The sequence below is a fragment of the Sus scrofa genome, chromosome 16 (assembly GCF_054392235.1).
Source record: "Sus scrofa isolate SSC_HxYL_T2T_F1_AM1 chromosome 16, Sscrofa_HxYL_maternal_Yorkshire_Landrace_v2.0, whole genome shotgun sequence".
NCBI classification, from domain to species: Eukaryota; Metazoa; Chordata; class Mammalia; order Artiodactyla; family Suidae; genus Sus; species Sus scrofa.
In genome coordinates this window covers 45,330,357-45,354,067 of record NC_139398.1, presented here as the reverse complement: position 1 = coordinate 45,354,067, position 23,711 = coordinate 45,330,357, and the positions used below count along the sequence as shown (strand labels likewise).

General features: G+C 37.8%; 1 protein-coding gene across 3 annotated transcripts in view; it reads left to right on the top strand.

Moving 5' to 3' along the window:
* Positions 1-23,711, top strand: part of ARL15 (ADP ribosylation factor like GTPase 15) — a 442,112-nt gene that overhangs the window by 206,398 nt on the left and 212,003 nt on the right. For all 3 annotated transcript variants that reach the window (XM_021076689.2, XM_085002263.1, XM_085002262.1), the window contains one exon: positions 14,353-14,561. In XM_021076689.2, the coding sequence (XP_020932348.1) occupies positions 14,353-14,561 (209 nt within the window). The remainder of the gene's footprint in view (positions 1-14,352; positions 14,562-23,711) is intronic.

Genomic DNA, 23,711 nt, shown 5'->3' with positions numbered 1-23,711 from the left:
TTCTGTTTTTAGTACTGCACATTTCCAAATACAGAACTCAGAGAGAGCTAATCAATACGTAATGTGAAGTTTCGTTGTGTATATAATTAAAAAGTATGTAGTATCATGTGTTGGGTGAGAGGTTTCTTGCAGAACTGGGTATGTGCCAGGAACATAGAAATTACATGCTGTAACCAACAGACTACCACCATCAACCAAAAAGATAGGTTATTTCTGTATCATGGAATGATTTTCTTAAGGTAAATTCTACATTCTACAGTTAAGAAGTCAGAATAAATATTTTTCAAGAGATTAATCAGTTCATTTTAAAGAATGCTGATTGCATACTACATATAAGACTGTTACATGCATTCAAAGTGTGAAGTTAATGAGACACATAAATGCACAAAACTCCCATATGGCTCTTTCAGTCTAACTGAGAAGATGAAATATCATTCAGATAACAGTGCTTGCTGCAGGGTGGAAAGCGGAAAGCGTCATGAACAGAAACAAGAGAAATAGACCAAAACTTTCTGAGAAGTTATTTCCAGCTGGAAGATCATGGAAGGCTTGGTGGACTAGGTGACATTTGATCTGCGCCTTGAAGGGCAAGTAGCAATTTGAATGTACAAGAGCTGAGGGGAGAACTAACATGGTAAGAACTCCAGGCAGAAGGGATAACACAGTCACATGTGTGAAGGTGAAAACCCTGGATCTGGTACCAGGGAGCAGACATTGCATTTGTGGACTGGAGCATAATGGAGAAATGCAGTAGGAGTGACCAATTGGAGACAACTGTAAATGCTAAATCAAGTAGTGAGTGAATTTCAAGTTATAGGCGTTTAATACTTTTGAGCAGAGTGGTGATATAATCTGAGCTCGTTTTCTGGACAAGTATTAGTAATTTGACTGAATCTCTGCCAGGACAGAAGTGAGGAGACCAGTTAGCATGCCATTCTGATGAGCCAGGCTGAAAGTGATGAGAGTGTGACCCAGGAGAACATACGAGCAGGGCGGACATCAGCCTGCAGGCATGGTCTTCAAGTATAGCTGTTAGGACTTGACATTAAAGGTAATGATATAAAGTTGTTTCTAGAGTAACACAGATGTCAAGGACGCGTGTTGAGAGAGAAGAGGGCAACTGGTGTAACAGCTTGTATAGTGTTTAGAACTTTGGCAGAAGATTGGCTGACCACTACCCACTGTAGAATCTCCTGGGTGTGCTACTTGAACTTCAGATTCTTGGGCCACACATGAGAATCTTTCTAAGCACAGAAGTGTGTGAGCCTTGGATTAGAGTTCCGACATAACGAGACCAAGGAGGAGTGAGTTCCCATCATGACTCAGTGGAAACGATTCTGACTAGGATCCATAAGGACTCAGGTTCGATCCCTGGCCTCCCTCAGCGTGTTAAGGATCCGGCATTACTGTGAGCTGTGGTGTGGGTTGCAGACATGGCTTGGATCCTGCGTGGCTATGGCTGTGGTGTAGGCCAGCAGCTACGGCTCTGATTCGACCCCTAGCCTGGGAACTTCCATATGCTGTGGATGCAGCCCTAAAAAGACAACAATAATAATAATAATAATAATGAGACCAAGGAGATTAGGATAATTCCTGTGCAGACCTTTGAATTTGAGATGGCTCCCAACTCCAGCTAGCCTATATTTAGACAAGCGACAGTCATGGGAGAGTAAAGATAGTTCAGTGTAACACCTTTATTTCTGCTGGAAAATGACTCCATGCCAGATTCTAGTAGATCTTAATGGTCTCTTTTACATATTAAAGACAAGGAATATCTGTAATTCTTAAAACCTCAATGGCATCTCAGGCTCTTTATTCTCTTAAAGTATTGAAATGCCAATAAAGGGATTTCATTTATATAGCCTTATATGTATTGTTATTTGCGATGTTAGAAATTGAAACTGATAAATTTTAAAGTATTTTCAGTTCCTTTAAAAGTCACAGTAAACCCATTACAGAGCAATATAAAAACATGTTTTTATGTAAATTAATTTCCAAAACACACCAAAGTGTGTGAGAACAAATCTTTTTAATGTCTGCCTTAGCAGGAGAGGTCTGGATTCCTGTAGCTGTTTCTACACTTAATCTGTCGCTGTATGTTACTTGGGTTGGAGTGAAAAAGGACATCTAGCCTCACATAGATAAACTCAAAAAGGGAGATGTCTCAATAGCCTTTTCAGACAATTGTTTTAGTCGTCTTTCATATGACACTGAAATTCATTAAAGAGTGGTAGTTTCGTGAAGGTCACTTGCAGTGTGGAACCTGAAAACCACATCAGTGAACTCTTTATATTCATTTATGTCACATCTGTTGATCAGGCTTAACTTTGTTTTGTTTAGTTTTTCAAACGGTGCATAGTTTTGTACCATCAAGCATTGGTCATTCGGAAAATAATGATTTGTTAAGTTAGACTTTACAAATGTTGACTCATTTTATTATAATTATTACCTGTTAATATCATCACCAGTCTCCTCACTGAGATGTCAGGATGTCAGTGGCACAAACTAGTTTTGCAAAATTATAATTTTGGCTTGAAAACACATTTTACATGGACAACAAACACTATCAATTGTTTTCCTTGAGGTGGCAAGCTTCCATGATCATTTTTAAGAAAATGTCTATCAGGAGTTCCCATCGTGGCACAGTGGTTAACAAATCTGAGTAGGAACCATGAGGTTGCGGATTTGATCCCTGGCCTTGCTCAGTGGGTTGGGGATCCGGCGTTGCCATGAGCTGTGGTGTAGGTCACAGATGTGGCTCAGATCTGGTGTTGCTGTGGCTGTGGTGTAGGCCAGCGGCTACAGCTCCGATTAGACACCTAGCCTGGGAACCATATGCTGTGGGTGCAGCCCTAGAAAAGGCAAAAAGACCAAAAAAAAAAAAAAGTGTCTATCAGATAATGATCATAGTTTGTCACCTGAAATGTCAAGTAAAAATCGAATTATGGGAAAAGAAAAACAGCTAGTTTAGCTCACAGCTCGGTTGCACGGGTGCTTATGCTCCAAATAATCAGGGGCTTTGGGGTGTAGCAGAAATGCCTTTTGCCTGCTTCTCAAATTTTTTTAAAGGCATGTTTAAGAGTTAATTTAATAAAACTAAGACTTTTTACTGCTTTATTAAGTTCATTCTTAGGTGAAACTGGCTTTTAAATACATGGTGGTCAAGGATACAGTTGAGTTTGAAGCCAGGACCTCTGTTCATGTTAGGTGACCAGCAGATCTATTCACCTTTGTTTTGCACCGTGAGCAAAAATGTCAACACAGTGAAAATAGAAAATAACGTCTTAGTGTAATTATGAAAATAGTGTTAACTCCTGGGCTTCCAAAAAGGATCTTGAACATGCTTTGAGAACACTGCTTAACATCAGCAGACTTACTGGCTTTCTTCTGCCGGAAAGTATATGGGTATTACATAAACCAAGTCGTGGATATTTACTTACACAGAATGACTGCATTTTTTGGTACTTTCTGTGTAGAAGCCCACAGCTGTTCAAATGGCCTAAGCTGACATTTGATTGCTCTTTTGGGGGAAGTGGAAGGAGGCTTGGTTGGTGTCTCCCTCCCTATAACTCCCTTTCCACGAGCACCAGGCTGACGTTCAACCACTTAAACCTCTTGGGGAATTCTTCGTCTGGGAGCAGTCTCTGGCTGCTTTGCCTGAGTCCCCTGGGCAAGTTTGGGGACCTCCTCAATAGCCCCCAACAACTTCTAATGGGAGGTGGGTGAGTAAAGACCCAGCTGCTTGCTCTCAGTTCCAGCATGAATTAATTAATATCCAGGTTACCTGCGCTAGTAGTTGGCTGGACAACTCTCCTCTTGGGAGTTTTCTGTTTCACTGTCTCACCTCCCCACTCTGCCACCGGTGTTACCTCATTTACCTCAAAAACAGTGTGCACTGGGCAAATCCAAAATAAGGCAGAAGCTATTTGTTAACATATTTCTTTTGCTGACAATTACAGCCTTTGTGAGAAGGAATAACTTTCTTCTCTCCCCACAATATTTTTTCATGATAGATTTCTAATAAGTATAAGAATACCTTAGTAAACAATTTTTTTTTTTTTTGGTGGCCCCTGAAGCATGCGCAAGTTTGAACCCGAGCCACAGCAGTGACAATTAGTAAACTAATTTTTTAAAGGTGCACTTATAGCACCCTGATGTCCAAGGGTATATAAGATGTTGATTCACTTTTAAGGTTTATGAAAGCTAGAGGCTTGGTCATTTGAGACTGGAGGAAGCTTAGGTTGTAGGTAGGTAGTACCGTCTGCCACAAGTGCTGATAGGCAATGGGCAATAGAGCATTTAAGACAAAACAAGATTACGCCAGGTCATGTTCCGCGGGGCTCTGTAATAATTCACCGATTTACCGCTACATCAAGCCCAGATGGCTCTGCTGTGCTTACAGAGCCATCCATATTTTGTGTTTTCACACTAGCCATTTACTTACCATGTTTCATTTCATCCTCTTCACTGTATCCCACCCCCGATTGCTAATTTCCTCCCAGGGAAGAAACCATTCATTAAAGTCTGGAAACATCTCTTAAACATCACACTCATTCACATAGAACATTTCATCCATTCCCATTTCCCTGGGGCCTCTTACACACTCTGAGAAGTAGCACCATGTAGTGGAAAAGAACACATGGTCTTTGGAATCAGACAATCCAAAATCTGAATCTTACATCTGCCATTTAATAGCTAGATACAAAGTGCTTATTCTCTTCCAATTTTTTTCATCCATTAAATGAGGATATTAAGTCTTGAAAGGTTAAGTGAAATGGTGTATATAAACACCCTACCACGTGAAGTGTGGTGTGCTGTGTAGGTGTTGGGGGGCAGGTAGGAGATGGCCATATGTTCATGGTCTTTTATTTCCTGTGTGGTGCTCTCAGTGAATCTCACTGTGAGTCTGAAGACTTTGGTCTCCCATAGCTCAAGTTTATACACTGTTTAGTGTTGGTCTTCCTTCTGTCACACTCATTTCATAAAGAGCTCACTGGTGCCCATTTTTCTAACAATTCTTTCATTATCTAGAATCGTGGTTTTTGATTCCTCGAAAAGCAAAATAGGATGATGCACCTCTCTTCAGAAAAATTAACTTTTAATCTTTCATTTTATACCTTTTTTTTTTTTTTTTTTTTTTTGCTACACCATGGCATATGGAAGTTTCTGGGCAAGGGTTCGTGTCAGAGCCAGAGCTGTGGCCTACCACAGCTGTAGCAACACCAGGTCCTTAACCCACTGTGCCACAGCAGGAGCTCCCACATTTTATAGTTTGTACTGACCACTTATGGAGGGCCTTAATTTAAGATATTTGGGTGCTTTTTTTGGTGGCGGGGAATAATAAAAGTTTGAGTTTAGATATGTGTATCTTAAAGTCACCCTGAATTGTTAACATTTCAGTTTTTAAAAGCAGATTGAGTCTGTTTTATAGAAGATAAAAAGAATCAAAGGAACCACCAGTCAGAAACACTGAGAATCCATAGATGCAAAGGGTAAAAAAGAATTTAAAGTTATTACTTTTCTCTCCTTTTTCCTTTCCTGCTCCTTGAAAATTTTCTCCCCACATTCTAAACCATTTCTCTTAAAGTGATACTGCTGAGGTAACCTTTGTTCCGAGGGTACAACTTTCACTAAGGTTTCAAGACCCTTTGCAATTCAGGATCTTCAAAATTGACTCCATTTGTTGGTCACCAATTCCATTAAGTTTTCCAGTGGGAAATTATTTTTACTGTCTTTCAATTTAAGACTGTGGTAAAAGGATGGAAATGACACAATCTGGACTTCTCATTCTGACACTATTTGATGTCAGAGGTGACTGACAGCAGTGGAGCCCTTCATCCTGGTTAGCCTGTTTCATAGCCCTTTGGCAAACTGTCTTTGGATAGGGTGACTGCTGCTCTTCTCTACCAGCAAGGCTACATGCATTTCCTTTCAGAGACAGGAGTTGATCTCTGTAACTGCTCCTGTTTAGAGTTTTCTAGGAGTCATTCATGTCAGCAGCAAGTTACAGAATTATCTAGCATGCTACAGTCCAATACAGTAGCCAAGTAAATTTAAATAAAAAATTCAGTTCTTCAGTTACACCAGCCACAGTTCAAGAGCTCCTTAGCCACATATGGCTAGTAGCTACATGTTGGAAAGCATAACTGTAGGATTTTTTTTTTTTCCCCATCGCAAAAAATTCTGTAGGAAATCACTGATCTAGAGATCAGATTTTCCACAGGGACAACTTTGAGCAACTGTTTTATTGTTGTTGGTGACTCATGCATTTTCCTTTTTGGTTTTTTAGTTCATTGAGTCCATCTTTCAAAGCACAACTCTTTTAATGAACTTATGGCTTATGAATTTAACATGAGAGAACTAAGAATCTTTTTGTCTTCTAATAGAAAAATAGTTTCCTAACATCGTCTTGAATAATGGGCATTTACTGTGCTTACAGAATGAATAAGAATAATATAGGCATTGGTTCCGCTGCTCAGCAGTGTTCTCAAGGACCTAGACTCTGTCTTCACAATCTGACAACCTCAATATGTTGGTGTATCTCCTTCAGGGTTACTAGGAGGCTAACACTGTTCAAAATATTACCTGATTATCTAATGAAATCTAAACACTAGAAAAAAGAAGTGGCTTTTTTTTGTTCTGTCTTTTTATTGAGGAGGCAAAATCTTTTCCAGAAGTTCCTAGCAGACTTGTGTTGAGTCCCATTTTTCCCCAACCAAATCATACGTTCATGCTGCAAGGGAGAGAAAGGCTGGGAATACCAGTACCTGGCATTTTTAACCTCTATAATGGTAGAGTGCCTCTGCTGGTAAAGAATGTGAACATTATGAAGACAAAGTTTGATCTTGTTTTGTTTCCTTCTGTGTCCCCAGAATCTAAGGTGATACCTGTTGCCCACTAGGTATCTGTTAAAGGAATGAACTAATCAATTAATAAGAGAATGTTGTTGAAGTCCATGGTATGCCATAGAAATGAACCTGCTCAATGAGGATATTATGCTCCTGTCTTCTCTTTCTGCTTTTGTTGTGGTACCTTGAACCAAGCTGTCCTTGTTGATTGGCTCTCAGGATGAACTCTTAGATTCCCATGGCTTCCGTACAACCCTCTGCAAGGCAGTATCAGACCTTGGGTAATGAGGACATTCAGCCACACCTTCCACCCACCCTCTCTACTATTTAGACCACCCCCTTGGTTTTTAATCTACATATGCAAAGTACAGGTAAGGTTTGAGTTTAGAATTTTACCTTTGTATATGACAGTTGTAATTTCAGGGACATAGAATGCAGTTTTCAGTCATTAGAATGAGTGGCCTCAAATCTGCTATTAGATATGACATCCTATGTGTGTTACCCTGTGTGGACTTGGTTTGTGGGTTAGGAATGCTGGGATGTGGGCATCAAACAGGTGTTCTGAGTTTGCCCATTTAGCCTTCTCAAAGCACCTGGCAGCTGGTTGGATGACACATTTGTTTCTCTTTTGAATCTGGTGACTCAGCTGGACACTCAGTTGGACCAAACAGCTGTATCCCACCCCCTCACCCCATTTCTGGTTTCCTTGGCCCTGGTCTAGGTTGAGGGGTCTACTGACAAAAGCTGCATTCAGGAGGCTTAACCTAAATTTAGGATTCCAAGCTCAATGCTTGTGATGAAAATTAGAAACACTAAGATTGAGCAGATGACTATATAGCAGAAGATTAAAGAAAACAGTCTTTTCACTATTAATAGTAATGTTTCATATTATTGTCATATATGGGGTATTTAAAGTTATGGTATTTGTCTTTGGGTTTGTTTCATCCATCAACACAGTCACAAGACTTATTGTCATTTTGTCTCACTAGGTGCCTTCTGTGTGCCTAAATGTGACAGATGAAAAGTTTCTTGTTGAAAGAGATGAATTCACAACTTGTATTTCCAGTATATCCCATGCATTTCCAATGGATGAGATCCATTAGAACATGCATCTGATATTCTTCTCCTTGTGCTTGACTCCCTGGACACATGCATGTTAAGGCCATGTTTTTTCCCACTTGTTTATTTGCAAACCTCATTGTAATCAGCATTACTTTACAGGACTTGAACCAAGAGGGATAATGGCTTTCTAAATATTCCTTATAGGTCCTATCTTAGTGACTTGTGTAGAATGGGTACTCAATAATACTATGCATTGAATTAACTGATTGGGAAATGTTCTTGGATAGGTTCCCACCCTGAGCATTAATATATGTAAGTACTTAGGTACCTTTTATTCTAACAGGTTCCCCTTTTCCCCCTCTTGGCTTATGGTGGTAGTAGAGTTCTTTATTTAGCTTTGTCACCTTTCTGGTCAGTGATCCTTCTATCCCAGGCACATTAGACCTAAATATATTCTCAACTCTCTTGAAAACATTATGTAATTGTTTTATGTCTTGATGTCCTTATTGACAAAATGAGAGTGATAAAAGTACCTCATAAGACTATCATGGGCCAGTGAATTAATGCATGTAAAACACTTATCACAACTAACATTTATTTTGGAACTATACTCAGGCAACCCCAACCATTGGTTGGCTATGGAAACAAAAGTTCAGTGAAGTCAGTGAAAGCATTCTGTGAGCACTAATGAGCTCTACAGAATTTGTGATAAAGCATGTTGAATATATTCTTATTATATGAAAATTATGTGCTACATGCTTTGTGTTGGTAAAATTTATAATCTTATGTGTGGATACATATGCACACCAGCACTTTTGTTGTTTTAAACATTTACCACCAGGTAACACTGTCCCTACTTTTGTTCTCCAAACTTATGGATGTTTCTCTCCCATATGGATAATGTCTGGATGTCGCCTGTAGCAGATGCTGTTGGTCTCCTATCCAGATCTCCTTTACTGGGCCAGTGCATCCATCTCCCAGCTGCTGTGGGTATTGGCTGCTAATGACTCACACCTGTACCCTTCTCCGGAGGCCTGCCCTTGGCTGACAGTAATTGCCTCAACCAAATATGTTGGGGAAATGATGAGATCACGCCCCAATCCCCCTCCTGTTCCCCAGGCATGGCTGAAAGCCAATGACTATACAGAGTTTGTAGTCCAGCCTCTTGCCTTTTGGAATGGGCAACTTCTGTGATTCAGTCCACCTCTAGAGCTTCTCATTGGATCATTTTGAGGCTAGATTTCTGAAGCCATATCTTCACGTAGCTCCTTCCCCCATTCTAGGTTGCTTCTTTCACTCCTGGTTTCTCCTGATAGCACTCTGTCTAGACTCCGATGTATAAGAAACACCATTTTGGGCTGTACGTCTAGGGAACCTGACCAAAGATGTTGCTAATTTCAGTGCCTCTATTTGTTTACTTAGTTACACCATCACTTATGTAATGGATTCCCTATATTAAATAATCTCTGGCTTAAATTTGCTATCTTTTTGTTTTCTTGGACCCTGCCTGATAGGCATCAACTCTGCTCATATCCCTTGTCTTTGCATATTTAAAGTGTCTTAACATCATATGCCTTTGATCTTAGTATATACCTGGCTATTTTATATAGTATTGTGATGAATACCCTAGATTTTAGAATCTGAAAATAAGTTTCAAAGCCCAAGTCAATCACACCTTCTCAGGATTGTTGTAAGAATTACATAAGCCATTCTTTTGAAAACACTTACCCTGTGCCTGGAATGTAATAAGTGCTTAATAAATGGTGGCTATTTGGTTGATATCATTCTTCTAAGAGACTTGCCCAGTCTGGATAAGATGCCTTATCTCTTTTTTTTTTTTTAATAATTTTATTTCACATAAATATGTGTAAATTTTAATTTATTTTTTGAAAAAGATTTTTACAGAATAAAATACATACATTTAAACACAATTACATTCAAACAGATTATTATATCATGGATCTTAAGAAAGATTAAGTGACTCCCTCTGGAGAAGTGGAATGGAAAATATGCTGAGACAAATAGGAAATTTATTCTATACTTTATCTCATTTTGTATGGCTTTCATCCTTACTATTTAGTATTATGTATTACATTTCAATTTTTCTTTAACAATTAGCATTATATAAAAATTGTTATATTCAACTAAAATTTATAAAGAAGAAAGCTTTATATACCATTAAATATTTTATATAGCATAATAAAAAGAATAACTTAACTGGTAAGAATAACAAAAATAATACACCCTCTGAAAATAAGTAAAATATAAAATGCATAAATTGGTTAAAAAACAGTGTAACTATATAAATATGTCCTCACAATTTGTTACATCTTATTGATTCTTCAATATAGGCATATTACACCATTCTAGGTGATGTGATAAACAAGACATTATAGACCTTACATTGTACCATGGAGAGAAATGGTTGTTAATACAATTGTAGAACTGTATTATATAATTGTACAGTTGCATTATTTGATTATAATTATCATAAATTCTTTGATGGAGAGGAAATCAGAATCAGATGTAAGAAGACTTCAGCATTCCAAGAATGATGTCAAATAACCCCCTTCATGGTGGATTATGCACTTATTTACTATGAGATACATTTCTTCTCCAGAGATTCCTTGTTTGTGTATCAATTGTAGATTTTTGGTTCGCAGTTATTCTGGAGTTTTGATGTAAGAGTCTATATGTGTACGAGATTGTTTTAAGTTGTTGTTCTCTTAATTGCAAGTGCATCTCCAGTGTCCTGCATTTGTACCCACCTCTTCTCATGATTTCTGATTTTGGTGGTATGATTGTGCATGGATGATTTCGTATCTTTACTGTATATATACCTTTACTGGTGAGCCTTGTCATTTGTGGAATTTTCGTTTCCTGTTGCTGTCTTTTCTGCTTAGAGAAGTTCCTTTAGTATTTGTTGTAAGGATGGTTTAGTGTTGCTGAATTCTCTCAGCTTTTGCTTATCTGTGAAGGTTTTGATTTATCCTTCAAATCTGAATGAGAGCTTTGCTGGGTAAAGTAGTCTTGGAGGTTTTTTCCTTTCATCACATTAAGTCTATCATGCCACTCCCTTCTGGCCTGCAGAGTTTCTGCTGAAAAATCTGCCCATAACCTTATTGGGGTTCCCTTGTATGTTACTTGTTTCTTTTCCCTAGCTGCTTTCAAGATTTTCTCTTTGTCTTTAATTTTGGTCAGTTTGGTTAATATGTGTCTTGGTGTACTCCCCCTTGGGTTTATTTTATGTGGTACTCGTTGTGCTTCCTGGGTTTGAGTGAGTGGTTCCTTTCCCATGTGAGGCAAGTTTTTGGCTATTATCTCTTGGAATATTTTTTCTGTCCCCTTTTCTCTCTCTTCTCCTTCTGGCACCCCTATAATATGGATGTTGGTGCGTTTAACATTGTCCCAGAGTTCTCTGAGACTCTCTTCATTTGTTTTCAATCTTTTTTCTCTTTTCTGTTCTGCATCCGTAATTTCCACTAATTTGTCCTCCACCTCACTTATTTGTTCTTCTGCCTCCTGCATTCTGCTGTTAGCTGCTTCTAGTGAATTTTTTATTTCAGTTATTGTATTTTGCATCTCTTCTTGTTTAAGTTTTATGTCTTGTATCTCTTTGCTCAGTGTTTCCTGTAAGTTATCCATCTTTGCCTCCAGTTTGTTTCCAATGTCTTGCATCATCTTCAGCATCAACAATCTAAAGTCTTTTTCCTGGAGGCTGAGAATCTATCTCCTTGCTTAGCTGCTTTTCTGGGGTTTTTCCTTTCTCCCTCATCTGAGTTATAGTTCTCTGTCTTTTCATGTTTATAGGTTTTTGGTGTGGTGACCTTTTTACAGATAATAGAGTTGTAGCCTCTCTTACTTCTGGTGTCTGCCCCCCTTGTGGCTGAAGTTGGTATGGGGGGCTTGCTGTAGGCTTCCTTATGGGAGGGGCTGATGCCTGCCCACTGGTAGGTGGAGCCCATTCTAATCCCTCTGTTGGGTGGGGCTTAGTCTCTGGATGGGATTGGAGGCAGCTATGTGCCTGAGGGGTCTTTAGGTAGCCTGTTTACTGAGGGGTGGGGCTGTGATCCCACCTGAATTGTTGTTTGCCCTGGGGGTTCTCAGCCTGACTGATGGGTGGGGCCAGATTTTCCCAAAATGGCCACGTCCAGAGAAAGGCAGCTGCTGAATATTCCCGGGAGCTTTGCCTTCAATGTCCTTCCCTCACAACAAGCCACATTCACCCCTGTTTTCCCAGGATGTCCTCCAAGAACTGCAGTCAGGTTTGACCCAGATTCCTATGGAGACCTCGCTCTGCCCTGGGACCCAGTGCATGTGAAAGTCCGTGTGTGCCTTTTAAGAGTGGGTTCTCCGTTTCCCCCAGTCCTGTGGAACTCCTGTGCACAAGCCCCACTGGCCTTCAATGCCAGATGCTCCAGGGGCTCTTTCTCCCAGTGCCAGATCCCCACATGTGAGGGTTTGATGTGGGGCTCAGAACTCTCACTCCTGTAGGTGAGTCTCTGTGAACCAGTTAGTTTTCAGTCTGGAGCTTCCCTCCCGGGGGGTATGGAGTTGTTTATATTGTGAAATTGCCCCTCCTACCTCTTGATGTGGCCTTCTCTTTTTCTTCTGGAGTAGGGTATCTTTTTTAAGGTTTCCGGTCCATTTGGATGAAGAGCGCTCAGTCTTTAGTTGTGAATTGTGTTGTTTTTAGGAGAGAAGTTGAGCTCCAGTCCTTCTATTCCGCCATCTTAATCCTGTCTGTCCTAGATGCCTTATCTCTTGCTCCCAGAGAACCCTCATAAGTTCCTCTCTCAGTGCATTCTTATCCTTCAATATAATCTTTGTTTTTTATTCTATTTCTTCTAGAAAAATATGAACTTCTCAGTGTCATCCAGTGGTGTGTTGGCTCTCCAGGGGAAGAAAAGACCTAACAGATAGATTTTGCTGATTTTTTTCCTGGTGAAAATACTCCTACCCTGTCCATTTTCAAGCTACCAATATCATGTCACTGAACACAATGTTGGGAAGAGACACAGAACCGGCTCTTAGCAGCCAGTGCATGCCAGCTCCCGTCTCCACACTTAGCACATCATATCCACCACAGGAGCTAGAAGTTCAATAGATGACTGAAATATAGTTATTAACTGGTCGGAAGTTCACCATATGCACTAAATTGGTGAAATTCCTTGATACCTAGTTTTCGTTATATAACCAATAATTTGTATTGTTTATGTAAACCCCCTCACCCCTGCACCTGGCTATATACACATATTACTCAGGCTGTTCATGATTCAAAGAAGAAGAAATAGTCATCATCATATAGTGGGAAATACACATGCTCTCTCTAGGCAGTTGTTCTACTAACTCAGGTTGTGATTTACTGTATACACGAATGGAGTTTAGTCACTTCGCCTCTCTTGGCCCCAGTTTCCTTAGATTTGGAAACCTAAATTAGTATATAATTTCATTTCCTCCTTCCCTTATCTTCCTCATTCCTGTATCAAACTTTGAGTTGTACATTGCGCTAGATATTAGATATCATATCTTAGACTAGGAACAAGACTTGGCCCTGGGAGTTCCCATTGTGTCTCAACGGGTTAAGAATCCAACTATTATCCATGAGGATGCAGGTTTGATCCCTGACTTTACTCAGTGGGTTAGGGATCTGGTGTTGCCATGACCTGTGGTCTAGGTCACAGATGTGGCTTGAATCTGGCATTGCTATGGCTGTGGTGTAGGCCAGCAGCTGCAGCTCTGATTTGACCCTTAGCCTGAAAACTTCCATATGCCACAGGTGTGCTGTAAAAAGAAAAGAAGAGGAAAAAAAAAGACTTGGCCCTGGCCAGTGAAAATCTCAGTGTCTTTTTTTTTTTTTTTATAAACATCCAGCACATCGAGGCCATGAGTGTGCTCACTGCCGGTAGAGTTGTGTAAATGTTCCAAAGGCCAGGATTTCACTACATCACAAACTTTAGAACTTGGACACATAAAGATATTGTGCTAATAGTTTTATCTTTCTGGATAAATTTCTATCTCAATCAGTAAGCAGTTCTTTTAGAAAATGTCAGCAAGATAATGGTGTGGAGAAAACCCTTGGTGAACAGCTAGGTTATACTGCTCTCTGACTTAGGCTCAAACTCAGTTTATAGAGATGATAGTTTATTCAGAACTATTGAGCAAAATCTGAAAGCGTGCTTTTGTGTTTCAGAAGTATTTATACTGGTTTTCTCTCCCATTTTTGATAAAAAAAAAAAAGGCATGAAGAATGACTCTTAAACTTCTGTATTCTCCTTGAAGACCAGATCCATCCATTGACCCAAATGCCTTTGTTCTTATCAGCTGTGATCTCTGCATTTAATTTTTAAAAGCCACATTGGTTTCCAATAGAAATTACTGTTGGGAACATTTTTCAGTTGCTGAAAGCTATTTTTAAAAAGAGAATTTTTGTTTTTGACAGGGGCTGATAATATCCGGAAATACTGGAGCCGCTACTACCAAGGATCTCAAGGGGTAATATTTGTATTAGACAGTGCCTCTTCAGAAGATGATTTAGAAACTGCTAGAAATGAACTGCACTCAGCTCTTCAGCACCCACAGTTATGCACTTTACCCTTTTTAATATTGGCCAATCATCAAGACAAGCCAGCTGCTCGATCAGTACAAGAGGTATGTCTTGATAAGGTGACAGCTCTTTATCTTATTTCTTGCACTTGTGCTGCCATGTTGGAATCTGAAAAGATTCTTATAATTAGAATGCATGCTAGTTACACTGTTTTTCAATGTGAAACCTTAATTTTTGGGGAGGGGGGAACAGAAAGCCTATACTGGTTCTACTTGGGGACCATAGTTTTTTTTGTTTGTTTTTTTTTTTAACTGTTTAGCAAAAGTTAAAGGACTTATCTGAATGTATTTCTCATCTATTTTTAATGGCTAAAGGCCTGGTCATTTAGGTCAATTAACTTTTTTTTTTTTTTTTACTCCACTACCTTACTTATTGCATTCTTCTTTTCAAGGAATGCATCGTGCTTTATCACCATGCATCACTTGCCCTCAGATGTCATGTTCTTGTCCTTCTGAAATGCTCACTGTTGACTAGAAGCAGTGGGTTCTCTTCTGGAATCAGCCAGGCTGAAAACTGATATCTTATCTTGCAAGTTCCATGCTACCAAATACATTTTAGTACAGACTGATTCTTTATCTTCCATATTTAATTTCATTTCTTAGCTTGTTTCTCTCCTATAAAAGCATGAGACTAATTCTGAACAGATAAAATCAGTGTCTTAGCAGAACTTCTGATTCATGGTATTCAAGTAATAAGATATGTGAATAGCTTTTCACAACTTATAGTGAATTTTAACCTTTAAGTACAGTGAAATCAAAACTTCTGATGTCTGATATATTCTTTTATACCTGTAACTTTCAGGATATAGTCCATCACCACCCTCCCCTTGGAAAATTGTGCACTTCTTTTATGTGACTTTAGAATAATAAGAACCACACTGCTCTTTAGTCTGAAAAATGGATGAGGAGCCAAGGACCGAACATGTTCTAACTCTAAACTCACTAACACCTAGTGTGGGACCCATGGACAGTTAATCAGTTTGTCCCTGTGCCAGTCTTCTTGCCTGTAAAGTGGGAATGATGTGATTTTTTTTTTTTAAATGAGGAGTGGGATTAATTTGTTAATTCACTTTGAAGTTTAAAGCACCAAGTGTATAGGAGGTACCAGATAGAGAGAATTTTCATTTATTTTAGAAAAATATAAAAAAGCAAAGGTTTATTAAGTAGAGAGAACTCATGTGTATCTTTAGTTGTCTCATTCAGCATTAAGTAGTTAGGACTTTTTTTCTTTTTAGATTTTGTGAAATACCTTATAGATAATATTTAGTGATTAAGATTAAGAAGAGCAATACAAATCTATTCAGAGTTACCAGTGTGTAGAAATTCAGCATTGTAGTTGTCGTGCCTTCCTGATCTGTTCTTAAGACCTCAGGTACATCTTTTAACTTCTTAGCACCAGTTGTTCTATCTGTAAAATGGTTATAGTAATGTATAGTGAATGGTTAGTTTATGATTATAAGGTACTTTGCTGAAAAATGGCATTCTGAGATGCATTGTGGGAAATATAATGTATGTATGTATTACAGAAAACACAGTATAACATTTTGTATGTATATGTATGTATTACATATATAATAACACGTGTATTATATGTGTAATAATATATACAAACATTCATATATGAATGAATATAGAATATAATATGAAAGATATAATACCAACAATTTCAAATCACTTTATTCAAGTTATGTGCAATAGCTGAAAAGATTTTTTTTTTTTTACTGCTTTTAAATTTAAGAAACTGTTTATATGTTTCCATAGACATCAAGAAAATTGAAACTACTGTGTTCTTTAAACCTAATACATGACTCACGGTAATCCTTCGTAGGAATTCAAGACTGTTACATTGAATAATGGAAGCTTTTAACAATTAATTGCTTTGGAGTGTGTGTGTGTGTGTATGTGTTGGCTGGCTGTCTCTTCTAGGAAGAGGGCAACTATCTTCGTGATTCATCATTTAGAAAGAAGAGGCTTTAAATGTAGAATAATCATAGATATACTTTAAAAAGTATTCCAAGCTTATATATGCTGGAGCATATAACTTTGAATTTCCTTTTTATTTGTATCCATTTTAAATGAATTTTCCTCAAAATTTCAGCTTGTGATGGCATTTGCAAATACTATTTTGAGCCCTGTTTTAAGTAAAGCACTTTCCCTATGATTGTATAAACACATACTCTACCATGGCATGTTAGCATTTTAGATGGCTCTAATTGAATACATAGACAAAGTCCATTGTAGATCTTGAACTTTGTCAAAACAGAATAAGGTGTTTAAACTTACTTTGGATTCTTGAGAAAGAATTGCAAACTGCCTGTTTTCCTCCCTGCTTGAATGACAGAGATTCCTCAGTATATTATGATGCTTTGTTGAAGTACTCCTAGGAATGTTTTAGGAATTAAACCAACACCTTATTGTTAGCATAAAAATGGAATTGTGAAATTGAATCTTAAACTTTTTATAAACAGTAACGTCAAAATGGTTGGGAATAGGCATAAGTAGAAGAGGAGATAGAAGTGAGCAAAGTTCTGTGTTATTTGAAATGAGAACTGGTCAGGTTTATTACTTTCTTTCCTGATCCTAAAGCTATTACATAGCCTGTGCTCTGTTGCTTATAAACATTTTTATTCATTTGTATTTGCTAGTTTGTGTGCACTTGGTGGAATTTCCGAACGCTGAAAAGATGATGTTTTACTTTGCAAATAAAATACCTGTGAATTTTAGGTGAAAAATAGGTGCTTTCACAATCAGGGAAGATGCATCTAGTTTACCAAAAAGCATAGGATTCTTGGATGCAGTTAAGAAAAGATGAGTCTTAGAGACTCATTGATTCTTCTCCTCACATTGAAATTATTACATTTTGTGCTTAATGCATTATGCAAAAAAAAAAAAAATGTAATTACGTATCCAGTCACTGGAGTAAAACTTGTAAGAATTCATTTGTCATTTAATGAGGAGATCAGATAGTGTTGTGTTTAGAAGCTGGTAGGAGCTAGTGAAATCCAAAGGAGAAAGCTGAATTATCGGTAGGATTCCACAAAGGATGAAAAGCATCAGGAAGTTATATATTTAGTTCCCTCCTCTATGCTGGGAGCTCTGCTAGGTTTGTGTTAAGAACTTGATTAAGATAGGAACAATGGTTAAAATTACTATGTATCCCACAGACAGAGGGCAACATGCCCAGTTATTTTGTTGCCCTTTTAGAAAGCAAGTGGAGTCTTGTGCATTGCATAGTTTCCTTTCTGTAATATACCTGATAATGACCTGTGTTTAATTTTCCAGAATTTTAAGATTTTATGTCTTGAGAATTGATAGTAGAAACATGTTTTTAACAAATAAGTTTTGTGGGTTTGTTTTTTTTTATTTTCGTAATAGCAAAACACTGGGAAAAACAACACCCTTTACATACTGTCTCAAAGCCAAGCAATTCTTGCAACAGATGTTTGTTGTATTCACTTTGGGGAGGTGTAGTTACCACAGTTTTCCAGAATTTACTCATATCAACTAGTTTTTTCTATAGAAAACATCATATAACAATCTATAATTATGTCAAGTGGCCCATTTGATTCATTAGGGAAAATGCTGGTCTAATTTAAATGATAAAGCCTTCTGAAACAAGAATCATTTTCAGGGTAAATAGGTTGGGGTTTTTTTATTTGTATTGAATTGTAATTGTATCTAATTTGTTTTACAACTCCCATAGGAGAGCATACTTCAGTTCTGAAGTTATTTAATAGATCAGGAGGATTTTATGAGAAGTTAAGTTGATAGAGTAGCCAATAAATGTAATCCTATCTTCCCTCCACGGGGCAGTGGCTGATTGTGATTCTTTTACCTCTTAGCTTTTTCAAATCTTATTTTCATTTTATTGGCTATTACCATGGTCTCATAAAATGACATGGTTTTTGTCAACATGAAATAGTTTATCCTTTCAGCAATCTAATCTGATTTGATATTCATTCATATCCTTAATCTAGAAGTATTTAACTTTTAAAAATAATCCATCCAAAATACTGACTTAACTTGAATAACTTATAGTAAACCAAATATTAAGAAGTGTGAAAGCTGTGAAACAGAATTTTGAAGTGCATTTTTAAGGTCATATGACACTCTTGGTTGTCTGCCTCATTAATTGTAACATGGGAAAATCCACTTCTAAATTAGATTGTCGATATTAGAGCTGAAATTTGTTCTCTCTTATTTCTCAATTTTTGTTCAATTATAATTTAATTTGTTATCATGATGTACATAGAATGTGGTGTTCTATTTGAGAATAGAAGAATATTTGAAAGTATTTCTGTAATTAAAACATTACTTGTTTAGACCATGTTTTGTTTTGACAATTAATGTTCATATTTTTTGAGTAATGCTTTCAATATTGTATCACAAATAGTTTATCTAGTTCTAACTTTTCAGTCTGTAGACATTTTCTGAAAGTGTTAGTATAGATGTTTTATGTTAACTATTACATTTAATTATTGTTACTTCTTGTTTATAGATAATTATTTCTTCATTGTATACTTTTTCCCTTTCCTACAAAAGGTCAGAGATAATTTTGCAAGGTTGAAATTTTGGGACACTGTCTGTAAATAATCTGCTAGTTTTAAATTGTTATATTTATACTGATGTTAGAAGAGCAGTTCTTTTTTGGTAGCTCTGTGAAGTAGTAAATATCATCCCTGACTTTACATGACAAATATTTTATTAGAAGTGCAAAGCAGTGTTTAAATCATGTAAAATCTTAGCTTAATTTAGTATTATTTTCTGTACATGGAGAGAAACGTGTGCATATACGGGAAGTAATTGTATGCATTGGAGCATTTGTGGTATAATCATTGTAAAGTGTCATATACTTTAAATCTTAAGTGTCTTCCAAATTTCTTGACCTGCCTCTTGGCAGGATTTTAGAATACTGATTTGATTTCACATAGAACAGTGTACATACCTATTGTGTGAGCAGTTTGAGAACTCCCTTATGGGACATATACTTATTCTAAAATGATATGAGACACAATTTTTTTTTTTTTTTTTTTTTTTTTTGGTCCATCCCTTACAGATGTACTCCATTCTGTTACAGTTTAATCTTGAGGAAACAATGAGAGGGTTTGGAAATCATTTTCCACTGAATGACTCAGCGATCTCTTGAAAATATTTACTAACTTGCAAGAGAAGCTGAAATTGCAATCGTTTTAGTAGTTAATTACAAAAGTGTCATTAACATAGAGCAACTTTTAGAAAATACAGAAACAGCTAGAATATTTTATTTATTGTAATTTCACATGCCTTTTCTTTTTATATGCATTCCTTAAAAAAAATAATTTGTATATCTGATGTCATTGCTTCTAAATCAAGCCACCTTGATCTCACCACTTACAGGAATTCTGTTTACCTGTGTTTCTTGTACCCATCTGGCAATATTATGAGAATATGCCCTGCCCGCTGAAAACCAAAGTGATTCTCATTAACAAATACATTACATAAGGAAGGTCCCTTTAATTAAGAAAATTATTTTTATTATTATTTTTTTTTTTTGTCTTTTTGCCATTTCTTGGGCCACTCCCATGGCATATGGAGCTTCCCAGGCTAGGGGTCAGATCAGAGCTGTAGCAACTGGCCTACGCCAGAGCCACAGCAACACGGGATCTGAGCCACATCTGCAGCCTACACCACAGCTCACGGCAACGCTGGATCCCTAACTCACTGAGCAAGGCCAGAGATTGAACCCACAACCTCATGGTTCCTAGTCGGATTCATTAACCACTGAGCCATGATGGGAACTCCAAGAAAATTATTTAAGTGGGATAACAAAGTAATACATTTGAAAATATAACAGTGTATGCTCAAAAAGAATTCATTCAGTTCTTTTATAAAACCCCCCTTTCTTTCTACTTTCTTCCTTTATTCAGTCACACTCACATCTGCATTTTATGTAAAACCGCAAGTTTTGGAACTTCTTCCAGTTCTTACTTTGCTCATCCAGACGTTCCAGTGCCCAGCTCTCCCACATCTGCCTCAGTAGTACTTCTCAGGATTTCCTGGCTGTTGATATCCCCACATCTCCCTGTTCCTCAACACAGACCGGAAGGAACAATGTCGAACAGACTTCCTATCTATTTTTCCCGATACCCATATTAAAAACCAGTAATATCTTCTAATTCCTTCCAGAATCAAATGAAATACCACAGATTTAATATGTTAATGTGCCTTTCTTTTCTCTCCTTCATCTACCACTTCTACTAATCCCTTGGCTTTAAGAAAACCACCTAAAGATTGTGTTACGTTAAGAAGTTTTCCTGGGACTTCCCTGGTAGCTCGGGCGTTAAGAATCCAGTGCTGTCACTGCTGTGGCTCAGGTCGCTGCTGAGGTGCAGATTCAATCCCTGGCCTGTAGGCTGTGGGCAGGGCCTCCCACCTCACCCCTCCACTGCCGCCGCCAAAAAAAAAAAAAAAAAAAAACATTTTCCTGTATACCCATGGCTGAGATAGATGCCTTCCTTCTGACTTCCCAAGACATCCTGGGCTTATTCTAATCATAAAATTAGAATTAACTGTCTGTTAATATTTCTATCTACCCCTCAAAATTGCAAGTTCCTTGCAGGACAGGAATTCCGGTTTGTTTATGTCTCTGTGTTCAGTATATGTTGTTTGACTGAGTACTACCTCTTTCTGTACATAGGTTCCCCATTGGCTTAATGTCATCACCTTTGTCCAGACTTCCCTCCTCTCCTTTTGAAACTGACAGCACTAACAGCCTGAACCTAGCCAGAACACAGATTGGGACTTAAACCCACCTGCCGGGACTCAAAACCAGCCTAAACCCAGATTGGGACTTGAACCCACATTTAGCACTCACCTGATGTCTGGACCTACTGAGGTTCAGGTTCTTTATGCCTCAGCTCAGAGTCACAAAGAAGGAATTCAGCGAGAGACAAAGTGATAGGCAAGAAATAGATTTATTAGGATAGGATGCTTGTGAGAGATGCAAGAGAGCTGGCAAGGAGGCTCTGCCCCAAGTATCTGGTGGGCTACAGTTTTGTCATCCAAGGGGAGTCGGGATCAGAAAAGACCACCTCTTCCTGCCTCGTGTCCTCTTTCTTGTAGTGGTAGCTCCTCCTTAGTATCCTGCAAGATGTGTATTCAAATCAGCAGAAGGGCGGTCCTCAACTCCTGCACTTGGTCCAAAGCTAAATGCAGGCCTCATCCTATCCCCCACCTGATGACCTGAGGCAGTTCTCAAACTTCCACTAGTTGAGCAAGGCTGTCTAGTTCTGATGGCTTTTTTGAACAATTTTTTAACTTACAGTGATCTCCCAACCTCCCCTAGGTTTCCTTCTGTCTGATCCTTCATTAGGACTTCTACAGCTACCTGTGCCTACTCCTTCCCTATCACTTTTACCCAGTGTGACTCATTGATTTCCATCCTTGAATATAAAAAATTTTCCTTTACCTCTGCACCCAACTCTGAGCTTTGAATATTGCTCATGAACCACGTCTTCTCTGAAACCTCACCATGCCAACCATGTCAGTAGTTTTTAAAAGCTTCAATCTGTTAAGCACCATATTTATAAATGTTTGGCTTTATGTCTTTTTGTGTATTTATATTTGTTCACTTGAGGGCCTTGTTTACAGAAGGTTGCTCTCTTCTTCCCAAGGCTCTCATAAAAAGTGAGGACATACTGCCTGAATAATATTACTTTAATATGTTTTTATTCATTGCCTGTATTTTGACTGTATTGTAGAGTTTGTATCCCTTGCTAGCATCACAAACTAGCTTTTACCATTTATATTACTTTCTTTCAAATTTTATTGAACTTATATTATATTACAATGTTATAATTGACTTATAATATTTGTTAGTTTCAGGTGTACGCCAAAGTGAGTCAGTTATAACTATATATGTACCCATTGTTTCTTTCCACATAGGTTATTACAGACTATTGAGTAGATTTCCCTGTGCTTTTTATATCTATTTTATATATAGTAGTGTGTCTTATACTATAGGACCCTACTTTATCCACTGCCCCCACCTTTGGCAACCGTAAGTTTGATTTTGAAATCTGTGTGTTTTATTCTGTTTTAAAAATAAGTTCTTTTGGAGTTCCCGTCGTGGCTCAGTGGTCAAGGAATCCAACTAGGAACCATGAGGTTGCAGGTTCAATTCCTGACCTTGCTCAGTGGGTTGGGGATCCGGCGTTGCCATGAGCTGTGGTGTGGGTTGCAGACGTGGCTCAGATCCCGCGTTGCTGTGGCTCTGGCATAGGCCGGCAGCTACAGCTCTGATTCAACCCCTTGCCTGGGAACCTCCATATGCCGCAGGAGCGGCCCTAGGAAAGGCAAAAAGACAAAAAAATAGAATAAAAATAAGTTCTTTTGTATCATTTTTATTAGATTCCACATATAAGTGATATCATATGATATTTATCTTTCTGACTTTAGTTATTATGATAATCTCTAGGCTCATCCATGTTGCTGCAAATGGCATCATTTCATTCTTTTTTATGGCTGAGTAATATTCCATTGTATATATGTACCATATTTTATTTATTCATTCCTCTACTGATTTAGGTTTCTTTCATGTCTTGGCTATTGTAAATAGTGCTGCAGTGAACATACAGATGTATGTATCTTTTTGAATTACAGTTTTCTCTGGATATACGCCCAGGAATGGGGTTGCTGGATTGTATGGTAGTTCTATATTTGTTTTTTTTTTAAGGAAATTCCATACTGTTCTCCATAGCAATTGCACCAACTTACCTTCCCACCAACAGTGTAGGAGGGTTCCCTTTTCTCCACACCATCTCCATTTATTGTTTGTAGGCCATTCTGACTGGTGTTAGGTGAAACCTTTTGTTTATATTTCTCATGCTGAGATTGATATAGGATGAAGCTCTATGAGATTATAACTGAGATGATTTTAAAGCAATTCAATTTAATAAAATCAAATTTAGCTATATAAATTAATAAAAGTGTTTATTACCTTTGAAACTTGGAAGGATTTTAAGAATTCTTACATTTAAGTTTTTGTCATATATATTTAAATATTTTATAAAAATCATAATTAATAGTTTAATTTTATCCAAACAGTGTTATTTTACTTCATTTTTTGAAGCAATATGTATTTGATTGTACTTTATATCTGTATTTCAATTTTGTAGTTTGTGAAAATTGCTATTTGACTAACCCTCATTCAGCAAA